The sequence below is a fragment of the Melanotaenia boesemani genome, chromosome 14 (genome assembly GCF_017639745.1).
Source record: "Melanotaenia boesemani isolate fMelBoe1 chromosome 14, fMelBoe1.pri, whole genome shotgun sequence".
Taxonomy (NCBI): Eukaryota; Metazoa; Chordata; class Actinopteri; order Atheriniformes; family Melanotaeniidae; genus Melanotaenia; species Melanotaenia boesemani.
In genome coordinates, this window is record NC_055695.1 from 18147120 (window position 1) to 18167332 (window position 20213).

At 39.2% G+C, this 20213-nt stretch overlaps 3 protein-coding genes across 3 annotated transcripts; 2 read left to right on the top strand and 1 right to left on the bottom strand.

Annotated features, from left to right (window-relative positions):
* The first annotated feature begins 3 nt into the window (after positions 1 to 3).
* Positions 4 to 9838, top strand: actl6a (actin-like 6A). Its single transcript, XM_042006793.1, has 14 exons — positions 4 to 164; positions 2624 to 2700; positions 3671 to 3845; positions 5759 to 5859; positions 6124 to 6221; positions 6411 to 6505; positions 7204 to 7310; positions 7392 to 7481; positions 7571 to 7632; positions 7944 to 8058; positions 8222 to 8302; positions 8805 to 8900; positions 9055 to 9141; positions 9274 to 9838. The coding sequence occupies exons 1-14, from the start codon at positions 140 to 142 to the stop codon at positions 9352 to 9354; spliced, it is 1290 nt and encodes a 429-aa protein (XP_041862727.1). The 5' UTR covers positions 4 to 139; the 3' UTR covers positions 9355 to 9838.
* A 75-nt stretch (positions 9839 to 9913) lies between these two features.
* On the bottom strand, positions 9914 to 12677 carry mrpl47 (mitochondrial ribosomal protein L47). Its single transcript, XM_042006796.1, has 7 exons — positions 12517 to 12677; positions 11441 to 11589; positions 11129 to 11189; positions 10943 to 11039; positions 10685 to 10815; positions 10338 to 10433; positions 9914 to 10248 (listed from the first exon to the last, which is right to left on the bottom strand). Exons 1-7 carry the CDS (start codon positions 12648 to 12650, stop codon positions 10137 to 10139), a joined length of 780 nt encoding a protein of 259 aa, XP_041862730.1. The 5' UTR covers positions 12651 to 12677; the 3' UTR covers positions 9914 to 10136.
* Positions 12678 to 12853: 176 nt separating this feature from the next.
* ndufb5 (NADH:ubiquinone oxidoreductase subunit B5) lies at positions 12854 to 19260 on the top strand. Its single transcript, XM_042006797.1, has 6 exons — positions 12854 to 13011; positions 13659 to 13741; positions 13913 to 13979; positions 14075 to 14136; positions 16245 to 16351; positions 19054 to 19260. Exons 1-6 carry the CDS (start codon positions 12894 to 12896, stop codon positions 19172 to 19174), a joined length of 558 nt encoding a protein of 185 aa, XP_041862731.1. The 5' UTR covers positions 12854 to 12893; the 3' UTR covers positions 19175 to 19260.
* The last annotated feature ends 953 nt before the right edge of the window (positions 19261 to 20213 follow it).

Genomic DNA, 20213 nt, shown 5'->3' on the forward strand with positions numbered 1-20213 from the left:
TCCTCGACGCACTGTGGCGCCCACTTGTTAGGTCCGTCCATGCTAAACAAAATTCTTTTGTTGTGATTACCCGTGTAGCGGTTGTGATCCTGTTGTTATCACTTCTATCAATTAATTGCTGGTGTGAAGTTCTTAGAGGATGAGTGGCGGAGTGTATGGAGGCGGTGAGTGAAACCTTATGATTCATATAAAACTGACCTGTTTTCCACGTTGCCCCGTTCTGTGTAGCATTAGCAGGCTTTCTGGTTAGCATGCCTAGCTAGCCGTGCTAACGTTTAGCTTTACAGTGAATCAAAAGTACATTATTCCTCTTATATCGTTAGTCACCAGTTTAAGCATGCGTAAACTATATTGTTGCTTCAATCTCCTTACCTAGTGGCTAAGGTTTAGTTTGTAATATAGTCAGGTTAAGGAACACCGGTAGCTATTGAGAAATGAATGAAACTGGACTGATTGAGTTTATGAATGCATCGTGTTCAACCTAGTAGATACAATAATAGGTTTAATGTTTCCATTTATCTCACTATGATCCACTGGAAATAAGGGATACAAAATCAAGTTGTACAGTTCACTTTAGTCTTTTTTTTCCCCTTCTGTTAATATCTGTATTTCTAAGAGAATGCGAACATTTTATCAGACTGGTCGGCTGCACAGGATCTGAATTTAACGGCATTCTGTTGTAACTGTTTATGATAGAAGAAAACTGGAATAAAAATATACGTTACTGTCAGTTTCTTTCAATACTCTGGTGTATGTGATTGTATGTGACTTTTAATGTATTACTGCATTTAATAAACAGAATTTATGATGGAAAAAAACAATTATTTTGGAAACATTAAAACTTAAGTACAATTTAAAATGAAAGTTTTTATATTGAATAGATCTGGAAGTTTGCGATTGCTTTGTTGCTTTGTATTAACTAATCTGAAGGGCATTCGTTGTAATATATGTAGGGTATCAGCTGACAATTGCATGAAAGTTCAAGTTTACACAGAATTTAAATTTATGATGATATATGATGGTCCAGTATTTGGTTTTTATACATTTGATATTGGCCTTTGTTTTGCTGCATTGGCTGCACATCATAAAGGCAGTCTTATTTCTTTGATTGACTAGATGTATCAGTGTTTCTAGCACTGAGTGCACATTTGGAGTTATGCGGAAAAGCAATTACACCCTCTTCACTGCAAAAATTTTACATATCAGGACATTAAAAAAACAGAAATCACACCATTTCATCATTCACTAAACAAAGACTGAGCCAAAATGCAGACGCAGCGTGAGGAAAAGGCAATTACAGTCTCACTGCATCCATGAAAATAAAAAATGTAAGTAGCAGCCAGGTGCTGTTAATTAAATGTACTTGAAGTTTTGTTAGTTTGCTGCCCTGCAGCATTTAGGCCTTTATGTACACCGTGCCAAGGAGGAAAGACATCGGCAATGATCTTGAGAGTTGCAATTGCTGCTGCTCTCCAGGCTGGAAAAGGTTATAAGACTATTTCCAAACTGGAGTTAATTCTATTTAATTCAATTAAATTTTCATTACAGATTTGTTGCAATCCAAGATGAAAAGATGAAACCATAATAAAACACACGTGCACACACACAAAATATTATTCTATAGTAAGAAAAATTATTCACAAGTGGAACACATTCAAGACATCTACCAACCACTCAAGGAGTGGATGTCCCATCAACGCAAAGTCAGACCACGCAGTGCTCAGAGAAATGTGAATTTATACATTTTGCTTGTCCTTTTTGAAGTCAAAATGTCTTAGCGATATTTTTGACTATCTTACAATAGTGACACCTTTTATGTTTAGTATTGAAACCAAAGACAACACAATGGTACAAATGCCACATACCAGCTGAAGTACTGTGGAGTACTGGCTGATGGTTTGGGTTTGGCTTATCTGGAACTCCTTTGTAAACCATTCAGGAGTCAAAAATGAGGCCATTTGTACAACACCCAAACCTTGGCCAGAATCAGGTCTTGGTGCAGGGTAGTGGTATCAAGCATAAGACCATAAGAGAGCTATGTAGTAACAAATGCTGCAAAGCTCAATGAACTGGAGCAAGGCTGTAAAGAAAAGTGGCCCAAAATTCCTCCATGACTAATACAGAAAATTCTGATATCATGTTATCACTATTCTCTCCTGATCAGAATAAAACTCTCTCCTGATAAAACTTTAGTATTGAAGGACGGTGCACTTTCATTTTCTCACCACTGTGTGAGTTTGTGAGTTTGCTTGGCCATATAATTACCACCTGTCCTTGAACTTGTGGTAAAAAGCAGTAGATCCACTGTAATGATCTCAGTTTAGTTCAGTTTGAGTCTCTCAGTTGTAAATATTGATTGTATCACTTTTATATTCTGTGTGATGATTTGTGTCGAGCAGGCATGAATTAAGGAAAGAAAAACTATTTGAGTCCCTGGTCTGTATTTAATTCTAACAATAATAAAGATGTATTGCAAGACAGAAAATTTTTAGGCTTAATTCCTTAAGTTGATTGAGCCAGAGTCAAACTATTGTTGTTATTTGTTGAGTTATCTGTAGTTTTGTTATATATTGTGTGTCCCAATAGTTTAATTCTAATTTAAACTCTTGCCTCATTTCTGCAGATGAGGTGGGAGCTTTGGTGTTTGACATTGGTTCTTATTCTGTAAGAGCTGGCTATGCAGGAGAAGACTGTCCCAAGGTAAGTGGATCAGTGGATTGAAATGACCTAATTAACTAATGTGCCTTTTCTTCCTCCGAGCATATTCATCTTCCCTTTGGGGGTCCACCAGTGTCAAGAAATGAGGACCGTCACCCAAGAGACGGACGGCAGTAATTGAGTTTAGATCATTTTTGGGAGCACTGCCTTGGTTTAGAGTTTTTTGTGCTTTAGTTGGAGGTTGATGGTGTGGATATAGTAAAGCATCAGAGTTAGTTTAATAGATTTTCAGTAGTCAATCTGACATTGGTTTTGCACAGCTTGTGGAATATCTCAAAACTGCTTTGGTCATGGCAAACCAAATCTTATTACATAAACACTGCCCCCATTACTCCTTATTCTCTCTACTTTCCTGGTTTGTCAGTGAATTGTGTGCTGTCCACCACCACTGCCATCCATCCTCATTAATCTGCCAGCTAGGTGGTTTTGTGTAATATCTTGAAGCCATGCAATCTTTAATGTTTACCTTTTGGATTTTATCTGCTGATCCCATTAGACATTCATCTCAATGCAACTTTGCCATCACAATGAAACACCCCAAGAAACTATGTCCTGAAAACACTTTGCGTACGTCTCCACTTTAAGTTAAAAACATAAAAAAATGTGCAGAAAAATGAAAATGATTATTATTTTTTTTTTGCCATGATGAATAAGTTAAAACAAACTAGGACTCATTAGATTTAAATCTGGTACTATTTAGAATTTCCAAACGGATGTAATGTCATTGTGGTCTTCTCTTTTTTATTCCCTAAATGAGGCAGATGAGCATTGCTTAACGTTTTAGTACCAAAGTCAAGTGTTTCACAAAAACGGGAATTTGTTCACTCAGAGTATTTACACCGATATGTTTTTTTTTTCTTAAAACTGTCAGGAAGCTGTTATTTGTAAAGCACGTTGTATGAGAGTGTGTTTTCAACCACTTGGTGTTCTGTTTCATTTGGTTTCGGCTTAGGCGGACTTCCCCACAGTGATCGGCGTGACTCTTGACCGGGAGGATGGCAGCACACCTATGGAGACAGATGGCGACAAGGGCAAGCAGAGCGGCACTACCTACTACATCGATACCAATCAGCTAAGAGTACCCAGAGAGAACATGGAAGTCATGTCTCCGCTGAAAAATGGCATGAGTGAGTGTAGCGCTTTCATATTTTTTGCTGCCCTGTTCTGTGACCTGAAAATGATCAATTGCTAAGTGATGGTGCAGACGAGCAGGATTCAAACATAACTGAGTGAATGAAATAAAAACAATTGGAATAGGAGACATTTAGGTTAGAAAAATGAACATATTTGGTTGTTTGGATACAATGTTTTGGTTTTGGTCTGTGATGCAAACCCAGCAATGAATATTAATAACCCAATCTGTTTGATCCATATTCATAATTAAGACTATTTTGGTGTGGCTCGTCACAACCTTCATTGATATGACTGATGTTTATCATGAATATTGATGAGATTATTTGAAGCCCAAGGCAGCTTATTATCAAGAGCTTGCTCATTTAATGTGCTTTTAAGAGAATACAAGCCCTTCTCCATCTTTGGTTTACAGCCATGGCCGTCTGCACGTGCTCTTAATTTTCCTTCCTTGTCTAAACTGTGCATGTTAAATCCAAAGCTCAATATGAGGCGCACCACTGGGTTTTAGATGTATTTTCCTACAATTATTGCGTGCTTCCTGCTTGATTGAAGTTCTATACGTTGTTGAATGATCCTCTAAACATGTGTGGAGGTGTTCTACTTTGTTTGTAGTGAGTTAATTAGTCACTCATTTGGTTTAAATGTCTACTACAGTTTTTTATTTACATTCTGTCTTTTAGGTGCTTTTATTCAAAGCTGTTAACAAATGAGTACAAACATTCTTGCTTCTGTGTAGAAGTAAACTTGTGTATACATTAAGAGAGAAATTGGTTTAAACCAGTTTGAATAATTTGGTGTGGACCCTGTAGGCACTCTTTAGGCAAGCAGCATGACTTGAATTTAATGGGTAGCCATTGAAGTTCAAGGAGTAATGCAGTGACTTGTCCTTTCTAGACAAAAAAGCAAACAGAAGAGCTTTTCACTAGTTAAAGTAAGAGATGGCAATAGCCTGTATCCTGTGTTGGATGGCAAAAAGAATTAAATATGGCATCATTTTTCCAAATGTTTTAAAGTGTAGAACTGTATTACCAAGAAATAGGTGCAACATGGACAGGAAATGGGAGCTGGAAAGAAAATGTTTATTTAAGTGTTTGTTGACCCAAACATTGAAATTGTTCCATTGGTTTATTTCTTTCAGTTAAATATAGTTGGGTTTTGAACTATTTTTCAAATTAATTAACCAAACTGACAAAGATCTCCTAGGTTTTTATTTGTATTGCAATAAACATTATATAAAATATTTAGGATATAATCAGCAGATTATGGAGCCTTTAGTTGTGATTGTTGTCCTAATATCCACCACTGGTTTCAGCATAATTCAGTGCATTCATCTGGAAATGCATTGCAGGTGTTAGCCAGGGCAGATATCTAGCAAGTGTCCCGATGCACCAAATTAGCTGATGATGCTCATCAGGATCTGGTCCAGTGGAGTCTGGCTGTGTGGCTATTTAGAGATGAGTGTGACACCCATCTTAATTGCAGCAGAACAGCGCTGTGGGACCACAGGCTCCCTTAGAGGGCTGACCTGGAACATCAGTGCCTGCTGCTCAGATTATCAAAAAGAAAAAAAAAAAAAAATTTGCTCTAATTTCTCTGCCAGCTGACCCAGTCAAAATTATGATAAAAGAGAAAACATGTTTTATGATGTTGTGTTTTGTTGCCACAACTACAGTGCAGAGATACAGTAAGAGCATATGGCTGTATACTAATATCTGTTTGTGGAAAGATTAGAGCTACATATATAAATTTCTAGTAACTCCTATAACTACTAGTAATAACTAATAATGTAAATTTCCCTAAAACTGATGTGGGATTTTTGCTTCATATGATGTCAAGATAAATACAGAGAATTGTCATGCATTTTCAGTTAACAGTGCCCTTGTTTCCTCTTCTACCTTGTCCATAGTTGAGGACTGGGACAGTTTCCAGGCCATTTTGGATCACACATACAAGATGCACTTCAAATCTGAACCCAGTCTCCATCCTGTTCTCATGTCAGAGGCTTCGGTGAGTTCTGTTTTCCTTGAGTTGGAGTTTGAATGTCTCTGATTTATATTCTGTGACTGGCAAACAGCAACTTGCTGCTGAACCAGAGTCATGGAAAGATAATCAATGATTTAGCTGTAATGAAGATGTGGTAAGGCCAGGATTTGAAGTGTTGTTAGTTTCTGTGCTGGTCCTCATCACTACAGGGAAACAAACTGTATAAATAAGAGTGTCTGACTGGGACAGTTTGTTGTCAGTGGGTTAACGTCTGTTTTGTGTTTGCAGTGGAACACACGAGCAAAACGAGAGAAACTAACAGAGTTGATGTTTGAGCATTACAACATTCCCGCCTTCTTCCTCTGTAAATCAGCTGTGCTGTCTGCGTATCCTTTACTGGTTCATCTCATCCACAAAAAGATGTGACAGAATTTGCTGGGTTAATTTAATAATCTTCCTGTGGTTTGGTGATGGTTTCAAGCTTATGTTTTGTTATGACAGATTTGCTTAACTAATAATGTACCTTTTTATATAAGTTGAACTACATCACATTTCCTTTACTTTGAGCATTTAAGCTTTGCCAATGGCCGGTCTACAGGCCTGGTCCTCGACAGTGGAGCCACGCACACCACAGCAATTCCAGTACATGATGGCTACGTCTTGCAACAAGGTGACCATTTATTTTTAATTACTCACTCGGTAAGAACAAAGCTAAATGTTTTACATGTAAACCAGGGAATCACTTCATGATCAAACTTCAGTGATAATAAGTTTGAATCCCACGTCTGTAAGTTCATCTTCTCTTTGTATTTTGTTGCCATCCGCTGGTTGGAGCAAGAATCTCATGTTCAGTTCACCCACTTTTCTGTTAGCTTTATTTTTTCCATTGTTCCACAAGAGCAGTCTTTTGTGACCCACAGGAGTTTTGATATTCTCTACAGCTCCCTTCCTTATTTGGTCTGCGTTCACTATGTTTGAAATCATCTTGATAAAACCAAGTTTTGTTTTATAAATGAATCTAAATCAACCGCTGCATCATGCATTAGTCTATGGTTTTCTGTCTCGAGGTTGTCTGAACACCGTCTTTGTCTTTTGGATGCAGATGGGACATGGGACAGGGACAGGGACAGATCTGGCTCAGAACTCAGTTTCTCAGTTTGAACTCAGTTTGATCTCAGTTTCTGTAGTAAATCTAATCTGGCAGATGACAATCATAGTAATATGTCAACTTGTTTTAAATTTGAGTTGTTTTTGTTATACAGACAATCATAAACTTTCAGACTCAGCCCTTCACCTTTCCCAATGAACTTTAAGAATGTGGTATTTTTGAGTTCTGTGAGTCTTGAGTTGATTTACTTTCTCTGACAGGCATTGTCAAGTCACCTCTGGCCGGTGACTTCATGAGCATGCAGTGCAGGGAGCTGTTTCAGGAGTTAAATGTTGAAATAATTCCCCCTTATATGATTGCATCAAAGGTAAATAACACATTTTAGATTATTTTAACTACAAATTCACACAAGCTTTGCTGAAGAAATGACCATGTGAACCTATTACAGGATGCAGTGCGTGAGGGGTCCCCAGCCAGCTGGAAGAAAAAGGAAAAACTACCTCAAGTCACCCGCTCTTGGCACAACTATATGTGTAATGTAAGCAGCAACGTTTTTATTTTGCAGCACAGTTATGATCATTTTTTTGATGGATATGACCTCAATCCAATCTGCATTACTGTCTGCAGTGTGTAATTCAGGACTTTCAGGCGTCGGTGCTGCAGGTGTCGGACTCTCCATATGATGAACAGTAAGAGATGGCATCATCATATGAATTCCTACTTTGTTTAGAGAATAATATCTCAAGTTGCCATTTATTCTGGCCTCTTAAAGCACTGGAAAATAACACAAGGCCACAGTAACAAAACCTAAAAAAGCCACAGGTTCACAAAGCTTTTAAAGATTTTCACCACATAGTTTTCAGTTTAAGCTTAAAATGGAAATAGTGGTGGGTTATCAGACAAGTGTGCTTTATTTTATAGCAGTCACATTATTCTAGGCTTCTGCATGGAATACTTACTTTAATTAAACTTTTTACAAGTTACTCATGTTGTCCCTCAGAGTTGCAGCCCAGATGCCCACAGTGCATTATGAACTACCCAACGGCTACAACTGTGACTTTGGGGCTGAGAGGTTAAAGATCCCAGAGGGATTGTTTGACCCCTCGAATGCCAAGGTGCGTGCTCCCTCGTCATGCTTCATTAACCTCAATGTGATTGCAGAGATAAGCGCTAACAGCCATAGCAGCGGAGCATTCACTTTAACTTCTTTGACTAAGGAGAGCAGCCTCTTGGTTCTGAGGAGCTTAAATGTTTTTATTTTTGATAAATCATTTTCAGGGCCTGTCAGGAAACACCATGTTAGGAGTTGGCCATGTGGTGACGACTAGTGTGGGAATGTGTGACATTGACATCCGGCCAGTGAGTATCAGAATTTTCAACGATATCAAGTTTTTTGCTGACCTGTATACTGCTCTTTGCTTGCTCCACACTATACGTATAAATTCCAAAACCTGTACCAACACAAGGAACATCATCTTCTAACGTCAAAATGTTAAGGAAACACAATTTCCACATCACGCGTTCCCTTGCACTTCCTCCCTCACATTTCCAGCCAGGAGAGTTAAAAGCTACAAACCTTCTCCTGCTGATGTGCTTGTGTGAACAGCAACTGGGGTAAAAAGACCAGAATAAACTGTCCAGGCTTTCTCCTGGAACTTTTGGACTTAAGCAGCAGTGTGGATGATCTTTTAAGAGATTTTAAAAGCCACACGGGTGTGTTCTAATATCTAATTTATTTGTTTTCCTCCAGACGTTAATCTCAGATGGGAGCTTGTTTGGGAGATGATGACAGTGTTCTTGTGTTGTTTTCAGCGAGTGTGATAAGATCACAAACTCACTTTGAGACTTTTGTGCATTTTAGGGTCTGTATGGCAGTGTGGTGGTGACTGGAGGAAACACACTCATTCAGGGCTTCACTGACCGACTGAACAGAGAACTCTCCCAAAAAACCCCTCCGGTGAGAAACTGAATGCCCCCACTACTCTAAATACAATGATTTATGGTAATGTTAAAGTAAATGATGCACTGCTGTTTTTATCTTTTTTTTTCTATATGCAACACTGCTGTTTTTTTAAATGTTTATTTTTTGGAACATGTTTGTAATTTTACAGAGCATGAGACTGAAGTTGATTGCCAACAGCACCACAGTGGAGCGCCGGTTCAGTGCCTGGATTGGAGGCTCCATTCTGGCATCACTTGTAAGGACGCACAGAAGCCAAATGAGATCACTCACAAATAAGTTTTTCACTTTGTGTTTTATATCGGTGTGGCATTAAAAAGATCCCTGCCTGGCACAGTAATGTGACAGTTCCTGTACTTGTGTTTTCCAGGGAACTTTCCAACAGATGTGGATCTCCAAACAAGAGTATGAGGAGGGAGGAAAGCAGTGTGTGGACAGGAAGTGTCCTTGATTTGACTACTTTCTCTGCACTGTCTTTATTACAAGTTGATCATTGTAAAGCATTTCCCCATCGACCTGGACTCTTGAACACCTTGTTCTCATTTTGTATGACTTGTTTTTAAAACGGAGTTGGTCTATACACCTGTCTGGGACTTATTTAAGGAATCAAACATGCACATTATAAGTTCCTTTGTCAACATCCTGTCTGTTGCCTTATCTTTTGTTATTGAAAACATTGCATCATCAGAAACGCTTGTTTAAATACGGTGGGAAAATACAATTTTCTAAACAGAATTTGTTGCACAAGGTGTCAGAATATTGACATGGTTACCATTGTGTTAAGGGTCTGTATTTGAAGAGCAGATCAGTGTGAATATTGTCTTTTGTTTTTAATTTTTTATTTTTTTGTGTAGCAGAAATTCATCATCAGAGGCCAGTCAGTCCCTGCCTGTGCCCACTATTGTCAGCTGAAAATAAAATTTCCCTTCTTGCTACTGTCATCATACGGCCTTTTAAAAATAAAGTGATGTTTTGTTATCTTTTTTGTTGCATTTGCAAAAGTCATCTGATACATGCACATCCTTATTTTAATTCAAAGTTTCTTGTATTTGAGTTACAAGAGCTCCAAACATTAAACATGGAAGTATGAAAACAACATTTCAGGTTTACATAATTTATCCTGTAGGGCTGATTAACAAATGGAATAATTCAGTCAGGCGACCTTCAGCAATTTACATGAGCTGTAGTAAAACCATTTATCCCCCTCACATAAAAAAAAGCCACGTTTACATTTCACGATGCAGGAACCTTCATTTGAGGAAACTTCTTCTCTAATTTTGCAATCCTGCACTTCCTTAGATTTGATTTCCTGACTCTTTCCCGCAAGTATTTTTCTAAGCGCAACCTGTAAAAAGAAAAAAAAGTTGATAAGTACCAGTTTTACATATCACCACTGATTAACACATAAAAAATAAATAAAAACATGCATCTTACCTCATGTGGGGCTGGACAAATGAAGGTGTGTAGAATCTATTGCGCTTGTATCTTCTATTCATGTACCAGGGAATTGCATATTCTTTGAATCGATACCTGGAGGCAAAAAAAAATATATATGTATCTATATTATATTAATAAATATAAATATATATACACATACATATATACACACACACACTGGTGTTGCATCTCATTTTCTACCTACTAAAGATTTAACAGCAGTTCTGATAAGATCCAGGTCAGGTTTTAATTGTAAAAAACTGCTAATGTAAAATCCATGAACAACATTTTTCAGATATTCCTCCTTCATACGTCACATGGTATAAACTAGAATTTGTCCTCACCAGCTGACATGTCCAAAAATGTTCCTCCTCCAGTCTCCGGGCCGGCCCTTCTCCTGTCCTGTCTGCAGCAAACGCAGCGCATTCTCTCTTTCCAGCACCACCGTCTCTAGTCTGATCAATGACCGCTCAACCTGCGAGTGCATAGTTATTTGTTTTGTTTTTTTTAAATAAACTTCCATAATTTTGCAGATACTATGGAACGATCATATTTAATCTGCAGTAAGGGACCCAGACTCGTCAGTTTAGCATCCCACTTACCTTCTTTAGCCTCTCTGGACTCGGCATCTGAACCCTTTGCCTTTTTGCTTCCTGCTCAAGTGTGAGCAACATGTTCTTTTCTCTTAGAAGCACATACCTGACACAGAAATAAATGTTACTATCACAGATGAGTCTTTCCACTTAGAAGCACCAGAAGCAGCATTACTACCACAGTCCACAGCTCACCAGAGTTTGTGCAAGTCCTCGTTGCTCTTTGTTCTTAGTAGTTTGGCTGTCCATGGGGCTCCTGTGATAAAACAAAAAAATTTGACTTCTTTTACAGCAGGAAAACAAACAAACAAACAAACAAACAAAAAAGTGCCTACAAAGCTTTAGTCGTAAAAAATATTTTAAAGATATCTGCATGAGTTTTTGTCAATGTCTCCTGTGATGCAAATCCAGCTTTAGATCTGGATTAAAATCTAGAATGTATTTTTAATCAGGCGACAAACACACATTGTGACCACAATACTCTCTGAAAGCTGTAAAAGAGTTTACCTGACTTCACGGTGGATTCTCCCCAGTTCTCAGAGAGGTCAAAAAACTCCTCCAGGCCTCTCCGGCTGAGGGTTGTATGCAAAGCTCGATATTGACCCACAAACCTGATGGGAGTGATCGTAGATGGTGCAGCCAGTGAAGACTTCTCCCTGGTTAAAGTAAAATAAGTTTAATGTGTAAAATTCAAAGAACATTTCAAGAAAAATTGTTTTTTACATATAATCCTTACTATGTGACTTCAAGTAGAATAAATACTAAACATACATGAAAACAACTAAACAATCAATATAGTTTTTGCCAAATCTGCATCTGCATACACCTACTACAAATTTCACCTAAAATTTCACAGCCAGGTAGTTTCTGACAAACCTGGCTGAAAAATGCCCGTCTGAAAACTTGGCTCAGCAAGTAAGAAAACTGAAAAACACCCCTAAAAGCTGTTAACTCGAGAAAACGTGTGCTTATTATGCAATACATCATTTTAATTTTTTGTTTATGTCCTCAAATACAAGCTGAATTATCTATTTTCTAGCTGAACGACTTTCTTATTTCGACTCCTTTTAGGTAAACAAATACCTGCGGCTACACAGAGAAAACACCATGAAACAGGGGTGCCCAAGTCTGGTTGTCGAGATCTACTATCCTGCAACTTTTAGGTGCGTCCCTTCTTCACCACACCTGAATCAAATGAATGGCTCGTTATCAGGTCTATGCAGAGCTGAATGACATGCGGATGAGGGAATTTAGCCATTTGTTTTATGTGTGCCGGAGAAGGGGTCCATCTAAAAAGTCCAGGATGGTAGATTACGAGCACCGGACTTGGGCATTCTTGATCTACAGCAATGGCCACGTTACAAAATATCTCGACTCTCTGGTCCATTGAAGCAAACACATAAAACGACTTGCTGGTTGCATTAACACTCTGCTATAGTTTCAAACTAAAAACGTATCCTTCCTAAACACTGATTTGATTTACACAATCGTTGACAGTCGCTGGGGAATCAACATGTCAACGGTAGATTGAAACACGACGGCGTACTAAAGCCATAATATTTAATTGTTTTATTGGCTCTTACCTGGAAAGATGGTCCGGGCATTTCGTTAAATTTCGAGTACAATGGTGAATATTTATCGCTGAAGATACCCTTAAAACATTCTGAAACTGCTTGCAAAGAGTCAAAACGCGTCCTACAGAAGAGGACGCCGCCATCTTGCACGTCTTACTTCCGAATTTACCCAGCATGCATTTTGCCCATTTACTGTTTTCTTTATGAAAACAAAATATTATTGGAAGTCCATAAAAATGTATATATACATTTTAAACAAATAACATTACAATAATAATAATAAAAAAAAACTACTTTTGTGCCCTCACCAATTATGGTGGCTTTAGCTTCGCTTTCTCTTCGACGAATCATAACCCGCGTTGTTGGACTGTAGTCCCTCAGCAGTCATGGTGGGAATGAGCATTCTAAGGTCTGCTGCTGCCTTTGCAGCCAGACTGAGTCTACCAAAATCTGGCTGTACTGCTGCAAATGTACTCACCCGAACTATCCAACGAACAGATAAAGGTAAGAAACATCCAGCTGGTTTAAATGGTCATACTGTTCACCCTAAAGTTGCCCCATTTCTCTTATGACCTTGTGCCGAGACTTGTTAGCCTGCTAGCCTGAAATAACTAGTAAAGTATGTCCTGTTGTCAACAAATAACTTCAGCTTTAAAGTTAAAATATTTTTTGTGGTGTGGTATTTTTCTGTACCATTACAAGAGTTTGACCACCGGCTCATTACTTGGTTTATTGGATAAAATTGTCATTTGCTGTACTACAGTTATGGAAAAATGTCGGTTTTGAAAATTGAAATTAGTAAGATTATACAGTAACTATGCATGCAGATATTACAATATTTTGTTTTAGTACATAATTTCAAACGAAAACAGATTAATGGGATTTCAATAAATATTGTTCAGGATACTTGTAGAAGAATTGTACTTATATAAAGTATCATTAATTATATGATTATTCTGACTATATTATTAATTTGTCTACGTAGTTGCCTGTTTGTTCAGGAAAGTGACACTGATCTTTTAAGTAAAAATACATGTAAATAGCATGATATGCAATAAACAATAACTTTGTGTAATCATGTAAGAAGTATGTATGTATGTATGTATGTATGTATGTATATAATTGGCAGCAACTCGTTACCTGTTTTATAGTGGCTGTCCGTTGGGGTCATGGAAAGAAAATGTTTGTCATCAAAGCCACTAGCTATTATGACAAGAGATTTCTGCGCTTATTGGTAAGTTCTCCAACATGATCTTATTCCCGGACTTTCCCAAAAATAATTGTTTAATGGCAGGAGGAGTTACTCTTAGTTTGGAGAATACAAGGTAGTAAGGTTAGACCTGCAATTTGGATAGAACTCCTGCAGAACAACAGAATAATGAGTTGTTGTTTTTACCCCCCACAGTATTTTTACGCTCTGCTGACAGGTATTCCAGTGGCTATCCTTATAACAGGCGTGAATATCTTCATTGGTGAGTACAGATGTGTTTTTGAATTTCAGTGTCTATTCTGGTCAGCTGTAGTCTGTTCAAACTGAATGAAACCTGCGTTATACTGTTTTTTGTAGGTGAGGCAGAGCTGGCTGAAATTCCTGAGGGCTACGAACCTGAGCACTGGGAGTACTACAAGGTGTGTATTTCCTCTTATTAGTTCTTTTATGTGATTCCTTGGCTTACTGCTCTGAACATCTGTTTTTAGACATACTTTCAGAACAGACTCAAGTATGTGTTATATTTCAAACTGAAAACCACAGAAGGTGCATACCATAGTCTTTGCCTTAAAACTGAAATGTCTGTATTGTTTTAATAATAAGAATAAGAAAAACTTTTAGTCCCTCAGTGAGGAAATTGCTTTTTTTACAACAGTAAAGGTGCAGTAAGCAGAAGCATGCAGGTGATATCAAACAAGAACACACACACACACAAGATAATATGTTCAGTATATGGTGTGAAAGTATGAGTATGTACAGTATATAAATATAGAATAGAAATACTTTATTAATCCCTTCGGAGAGCCCTCAGGGAAATTTGGGTATATGTATATATGTACATAATATGTACATAAACATGTATTAAAACATTTAAAGACAGCTAGGATGGATTAGTCTGTCACTGAAGCTGCTCTCCAGAGCAGACAGGGCATCCTGCAGGGGGTGAGACTCATGGTCCAGCATGGATGTCAGTTTTGCCAGGACCCTTTTGTCACCTAGCTGGACTTCCTGATGACTTTGTCCAGCTTTTTCCTCTCCCACTTTGTGATGCTGTTGCTCCAGCAGACCACACTGTACAGGATGGCTGATGCCACCACAGAGTCATAGATGGTCCTCAGGAGTGCCCCCTTCAATTCAAAAGACTGCAGTCTCCTCAGAAGATAGACCCTGCTCTGACCCTTTCTGTACGGTGCATCTGTGTTGTGAGTCCAGTCCAGTTTAATATTTAGGCGAACAACCAGATACTTATAAGAATCCTCTCTCTCAATGTCCGTTCCCTGGATGTTCACTGGTGAGGGGACAGCAGACCGGCGTCTGCCAAAATCCAACACCATCACCATCATTATCATGGAGGGTCCCACCGTAGAGCGGAGGTGTCTCAGGATCAGTCTCTCCAGTGTCTTCATCAGAGCCTCCGGCTTGTAGTTGCTAAGTTCTCTGGTGTGCAATGTCTGTGGCACTGTCACCTCACAGGAGGTCTTCTAGAGCTGTGGTACCACCTTCAGCTTGAGGCTCAGGTTGAAGACATGCTCCATAACTCAACAAAGTTCATCTGCGCAGGACTTAAGGAACTCTGAGCTCATGCCATCTGGTCCAGCAGCTTTTTTCACCTTGATTCTTCTCAACTCGTTTCTCACCTGAGCTGCTGTAAAGGAGAGGAGTGGGCAGGGGGGCTCTGTGCTGAGGGGGTGGCTGGGTCCAAGGACATGTGGAGTGCTTTGATGGCAGAATGAGCCAGAGGTGTGAAGGGCTGTGTGTGTGTGTGTTGGGGGGGTAGTCCAGGTGTCAGGTGTTCGAATGCAGCTGCTTGGGGAAAGGCATGGGTGCTTGATCAAACCTATTGAAATGCAGATTAAAATTGACCCAATTCAGTTCCCCCTAAGCTGGTGAGTGGGGCATTTTGATGCCTGAGATAGTTTTCAGGCTTTTCTACACTCCACTGATGTTCTGCTGCTGCAGCTGCTCCTCTGTCTTCCTCTTGTAACTGGCCTTCCCCTCTCTGATCTTTCTTCTCAGCTCCTTCTGTACAGTCCTAAGCTCCTCCTTGTCCCCTGATCTGAAAGCTCTCCTTCTCCTTCAGGAGAACTTTAATATTAGGGATAATCCACGGCTTGTTGTTTGTGAAGCACCGCATCACCCTGGAGGGAGCAGTGTTCTCAAAACAGAAGTTTATGCAGTCTGTGATGGCATTGATGTCTTCTTTTCCCAAACTTTTGTCCCTGTGCAACGCCCACAGTGACTCTTTCGTAGCACCTCTGCAGGATCTCATGTCTGTCCCTGGAGAACACTACATTGCTGTGCAGCACGACTACCTTGCTGTAAACAATGCATGCAGGGGAACCCACACACATCACTGAACTCGATGTATTAGAAAGAAACACATTGAATCTGAAGAAAAACTATTTGTGTACAAAATAAGTATATAAATCTTGTATACAAAATATTTACAGAAGAGAGACTACATTTCCCCCCATAGATTACTGTGGTTAAAGCAGTTTTCTTTCTTTTTTTGGTTCTGTCTTTGCAGCATCCCATTACCAGGTGGATTGCACGGAACTTGTATGATTCCCCTGTGAAGGACTATGAAAAGATGATGGCTGCAATCCAGATCGAAAAGGAAAAGGAAGACATGAGGTGGGTTTTATTTTCTGTCACCAATCTGGAAACACCAGAATGCTCTTGTCACACAGTGATAAATATGAGGACCAGGGGTGTTGAATTTAATAGTTTCTACGATGCATCACAATAAGGATCTATTATAAGCAATGTAATGTAATGATGTTTCTTGTTTTTCCAGCAGTGGAACAATAAAGTTAAGTTGAAAATAGCAACTCCAAAATTTTTACATGATTATGTTTGTCATATTCAGGACCTTCAAAATGATTTTGAACGGGTGAATCAGCAGTTCGGACTAACTTTTTCAATCATCAGCAGTGGGTTCCTGAACCAGAAAATGTAGGAGCAACACCAACAACAAAAATACTAAAATCAACTTCAACACAACAGTCATATATTTTTTTTAAAATCTTAACCGTGTTTATGGTAAATTGTTACAAAACAGACAGGTCTGTAGAAGTAGAGACACGACATTCACCAATAAAACATTAAAACATCCAGTTTGGTTTTAAAAATAACAAGAACATATCAAGGTATAAAGAGACCTTTCAGTTTTGACTAGTGATGGTTTAATGAAGCCCCGTGAATGTATTGAGTCTTTCTGGCCAGTTGCATCGCTGGTGTATTTTGCTTTACTCAGTGCTGCATGTGTTGTATCACTTCACTGTCACCTGGAATTACGCAGAGCATTTCTTGCATTTTCCGCGGCTTTTTCAGCAGCCGAATCACGAGACACTTGAGTGAATCAGGGAAAACGAGGCCTCATTTGTCTTTGGTCACTTGATGTTCAGGAAAACAATACGGACTTCGCATCAGGCTTCATTTGGACACGCCCCCTTTACTCGATGCAGGCTTTGGGGCTTTTGTGTCAGACGTAACATCACTAGTTTCGACCTCAAAATAACAGAGTGTGCCTGCACACAGAAGAAGAAGCTGGTAACAACAAAACATAACCACAACTTTTTGTAAAAACAGTAAAGCCTCAGAAAAGGTCTGTAAAACTTTCCAAAGCTCACCATTAGCCATAGAAACAACTTGCCGACAGCTAAATTATTTGTGAGCTGGTCTGTGTGTTAAAGAAAAGATAAGTGGCAATACACCCCCTAATGTCGTTGTGATTGGCCATACTAATTTTTCTTCTTTTGCATGTATACTAGGATGGGGAAAGTTAAATGGCTGGATCAGTTTATAACTGCAGCTCCACTCAGCTGCACTTGTTAATGCTCTGATTGATCTGAAACTGCCTCACACAGCTTGCTAGTAATCTAAACGTCTTCTCCTTTACTTAACCACACCATGTTGTAGCATGTTTGCTTCATTTCTGACTAATGCACTTCAAATAAATGATGAGCAGTCTGTCATTTACATTTTAATCCCGTAATCCAATCCTGGTCGCTATCTGGATAAAACCCTCAGTTTGGGGTGTTCAAAACTTTTGAGTAGAATCCGGATAACTACGATCCAAAAAAACAGGATTATCCTGATCCCAACAGAGGGCTGGATTACAAGGCGGATTTCAGGAAGAAACTGTGGTACAACCTAACAGTTGATCAATTAATAGAACTTTTTATTCGGTGCGTATGCTTATATTTGTATTTTGCACCAGACTTGTTTAACTATTACAGTGATAAAGTGGTTAAAATAGGCATAGGCTACCTATTAAGCCTTCCAGCGTAGTAAAGCAAGAATAAAAACATGACATCATCATGTCCCCATGGAAAAAAAAACACCAAACATATCAAATAACATACGCAAATAAAATATTCAATTTTCCTGTTATTCATCACTGCATAATCAGACAAGAATCTGTAAAAAAAAAAAAAACATTTCTAATGATTGCATCCCTCACTACACGTCCCGTTCGTGTCATTCCGACAGAAAGCCAGAGGTTGGGCCGGTATCTCAACACAGGGCTCAGGTGTGTCAACATTGTCACAGAAAGGGACATTGCGCCTGGTTGCATTATGCAGGACAATATGATGTTACATGCTCCCTGTGGTTCCACCCTCAAGTAGTTAAAGCATGCAAACCGTCTCTTCAGAACTCCATTTAAATGCTCGATTGCACATCTCGTTCTGCTATGAGCAGCGTTGAAGCGCGCCTGGGCTGGTGTGGCAATGGCAAGAAAGGGGGTCATCAGCCATGGTAAGAGTGGAGAGGTGCTGTCTCCTAATATGATGCCATCCTGTCGGTTGGTTTGGAGTTTTCTGTACAAGACGCTCTCCCCCAGGATACGAGCATCATGAACAGACCCCGGCCATTTCATGATGCAGTTTGTGATGATGAGGTCAGTGTCGCCCACAAGTTGGATGTTGATGCTGTGCCTCCCCTCTTCAGATGGGGAACCCTGAACAGTCTTTAGTCTGGTAACATGTGGACATGGAGTTTATAATGTTGGATTTCCAGATTGCTCTGAGGCACCCATCAAAGGGAGTGAGATCTGGATCCTAATGCAGCAGGTTTCATATATCTAATTGTCTGATGGCAGAGCCCTCACAAGGGATTTTTACAGCTGCTGCTGAAGATGTCAAAGACACTTTTTTCAGTGTTCAGCATCATTGGTAGATTGTTGATCAAATGAAGTTCATGTCAAATTATTTTGTTGTTTTTTTTTCTTCTCCTCACCATGGTTACGTACAATAGAATTATTTACATTGTTCCTGGATTCACCGCTTGTTCTTATTTCTGTTCTTTAATGGCTTCTTGTTTATCATCACCAGACTCACACAGCTGGAGGTGCGTCGACAGATGAGGCAGACCGGAGACGGCCCCTGGTTCCATGTGCCCACCCTGAACAAGGAGCTTGTTGACAACAGCCCAAAGTCATCACCTGACTATTAATGCAGATGTTCTCGACACATCTTGCTGATCAATCTGTTTGTAAATGTTTTCCTTTATTGCGTAAATAAAGTATCTATGTACTCTAATATTAGCCTGTTTAGTGTTCAGACATCAAGAAAGTTCACCTGGAGTGGGTGTCGTCACACTAGCTGAGTGGATGGAGGTCTCAGAGTAAGAAGATAAACTGGCTCAAACATCTCTGGCGTTTATATGTGCTTTTCGTGTATGAATGGATTCAATCTGCATTCTTCTGTGTTCCAGTATAATGTGACATTTACAGATTGTAAATCAAACGTAGGTGGTCAGCTTACTGAGAGTCTTCCTGTCCAGCTGTCAGTTTCCTTCAGCTTCTGTTGATATGAGATCAAGTCTCTTATCTGCCAGCAAAATATAAGTAAGACTCAAAAAATTACAATATCACACAAAACTTAATTTATTTCAGTAATTCAACCTAAAAGGGGAAACTAATATGACATGCAAAGTGAGATATTTCAAACATTTATTTGTTATAATTTTGATCATAAGCTTACAGCTTATGAAAACCCAAAAATAAAAACCAATAAAAAAAAGAATAAGGAAAAAAAACTGTTTTAAAAATAGAAATGTTGACCATCTGAAGAGTATAGTCGTGCATATGAACTCAGTACTTGGTTTGAGCCCCTTTTTGCATGAATTACTGCCTCAGTGCTGCGTGACATGGATGTTATCAGCCTTTGGCTTGCTAGGGTGTAATGGAAGACCAGGATGCTTCAATAGCGGCCTTCAACTCTTCTGCTTTGCTGGGTCTCATGTGTCTCATCTTTCTTTTGGCAATGTCCCATAGATTTTCTGCAGGGTTCAGGTCAGGAGACTTTGCTGGTCAATGAGACACAGAAATTCCTTGGTCATAGAACATAGTTTTGGTTCTTTAGGCATTATGGGCAGATGCCAAGTCCTGCTGGAAAATAAAGTCAGCATCTCAGTTCAGTCCATGTCCAGGATCCGTCTGTGTGTGGTGGCTCTGGAAGCTTCCCCACATTTTGAATGATCTTTTCCTGAT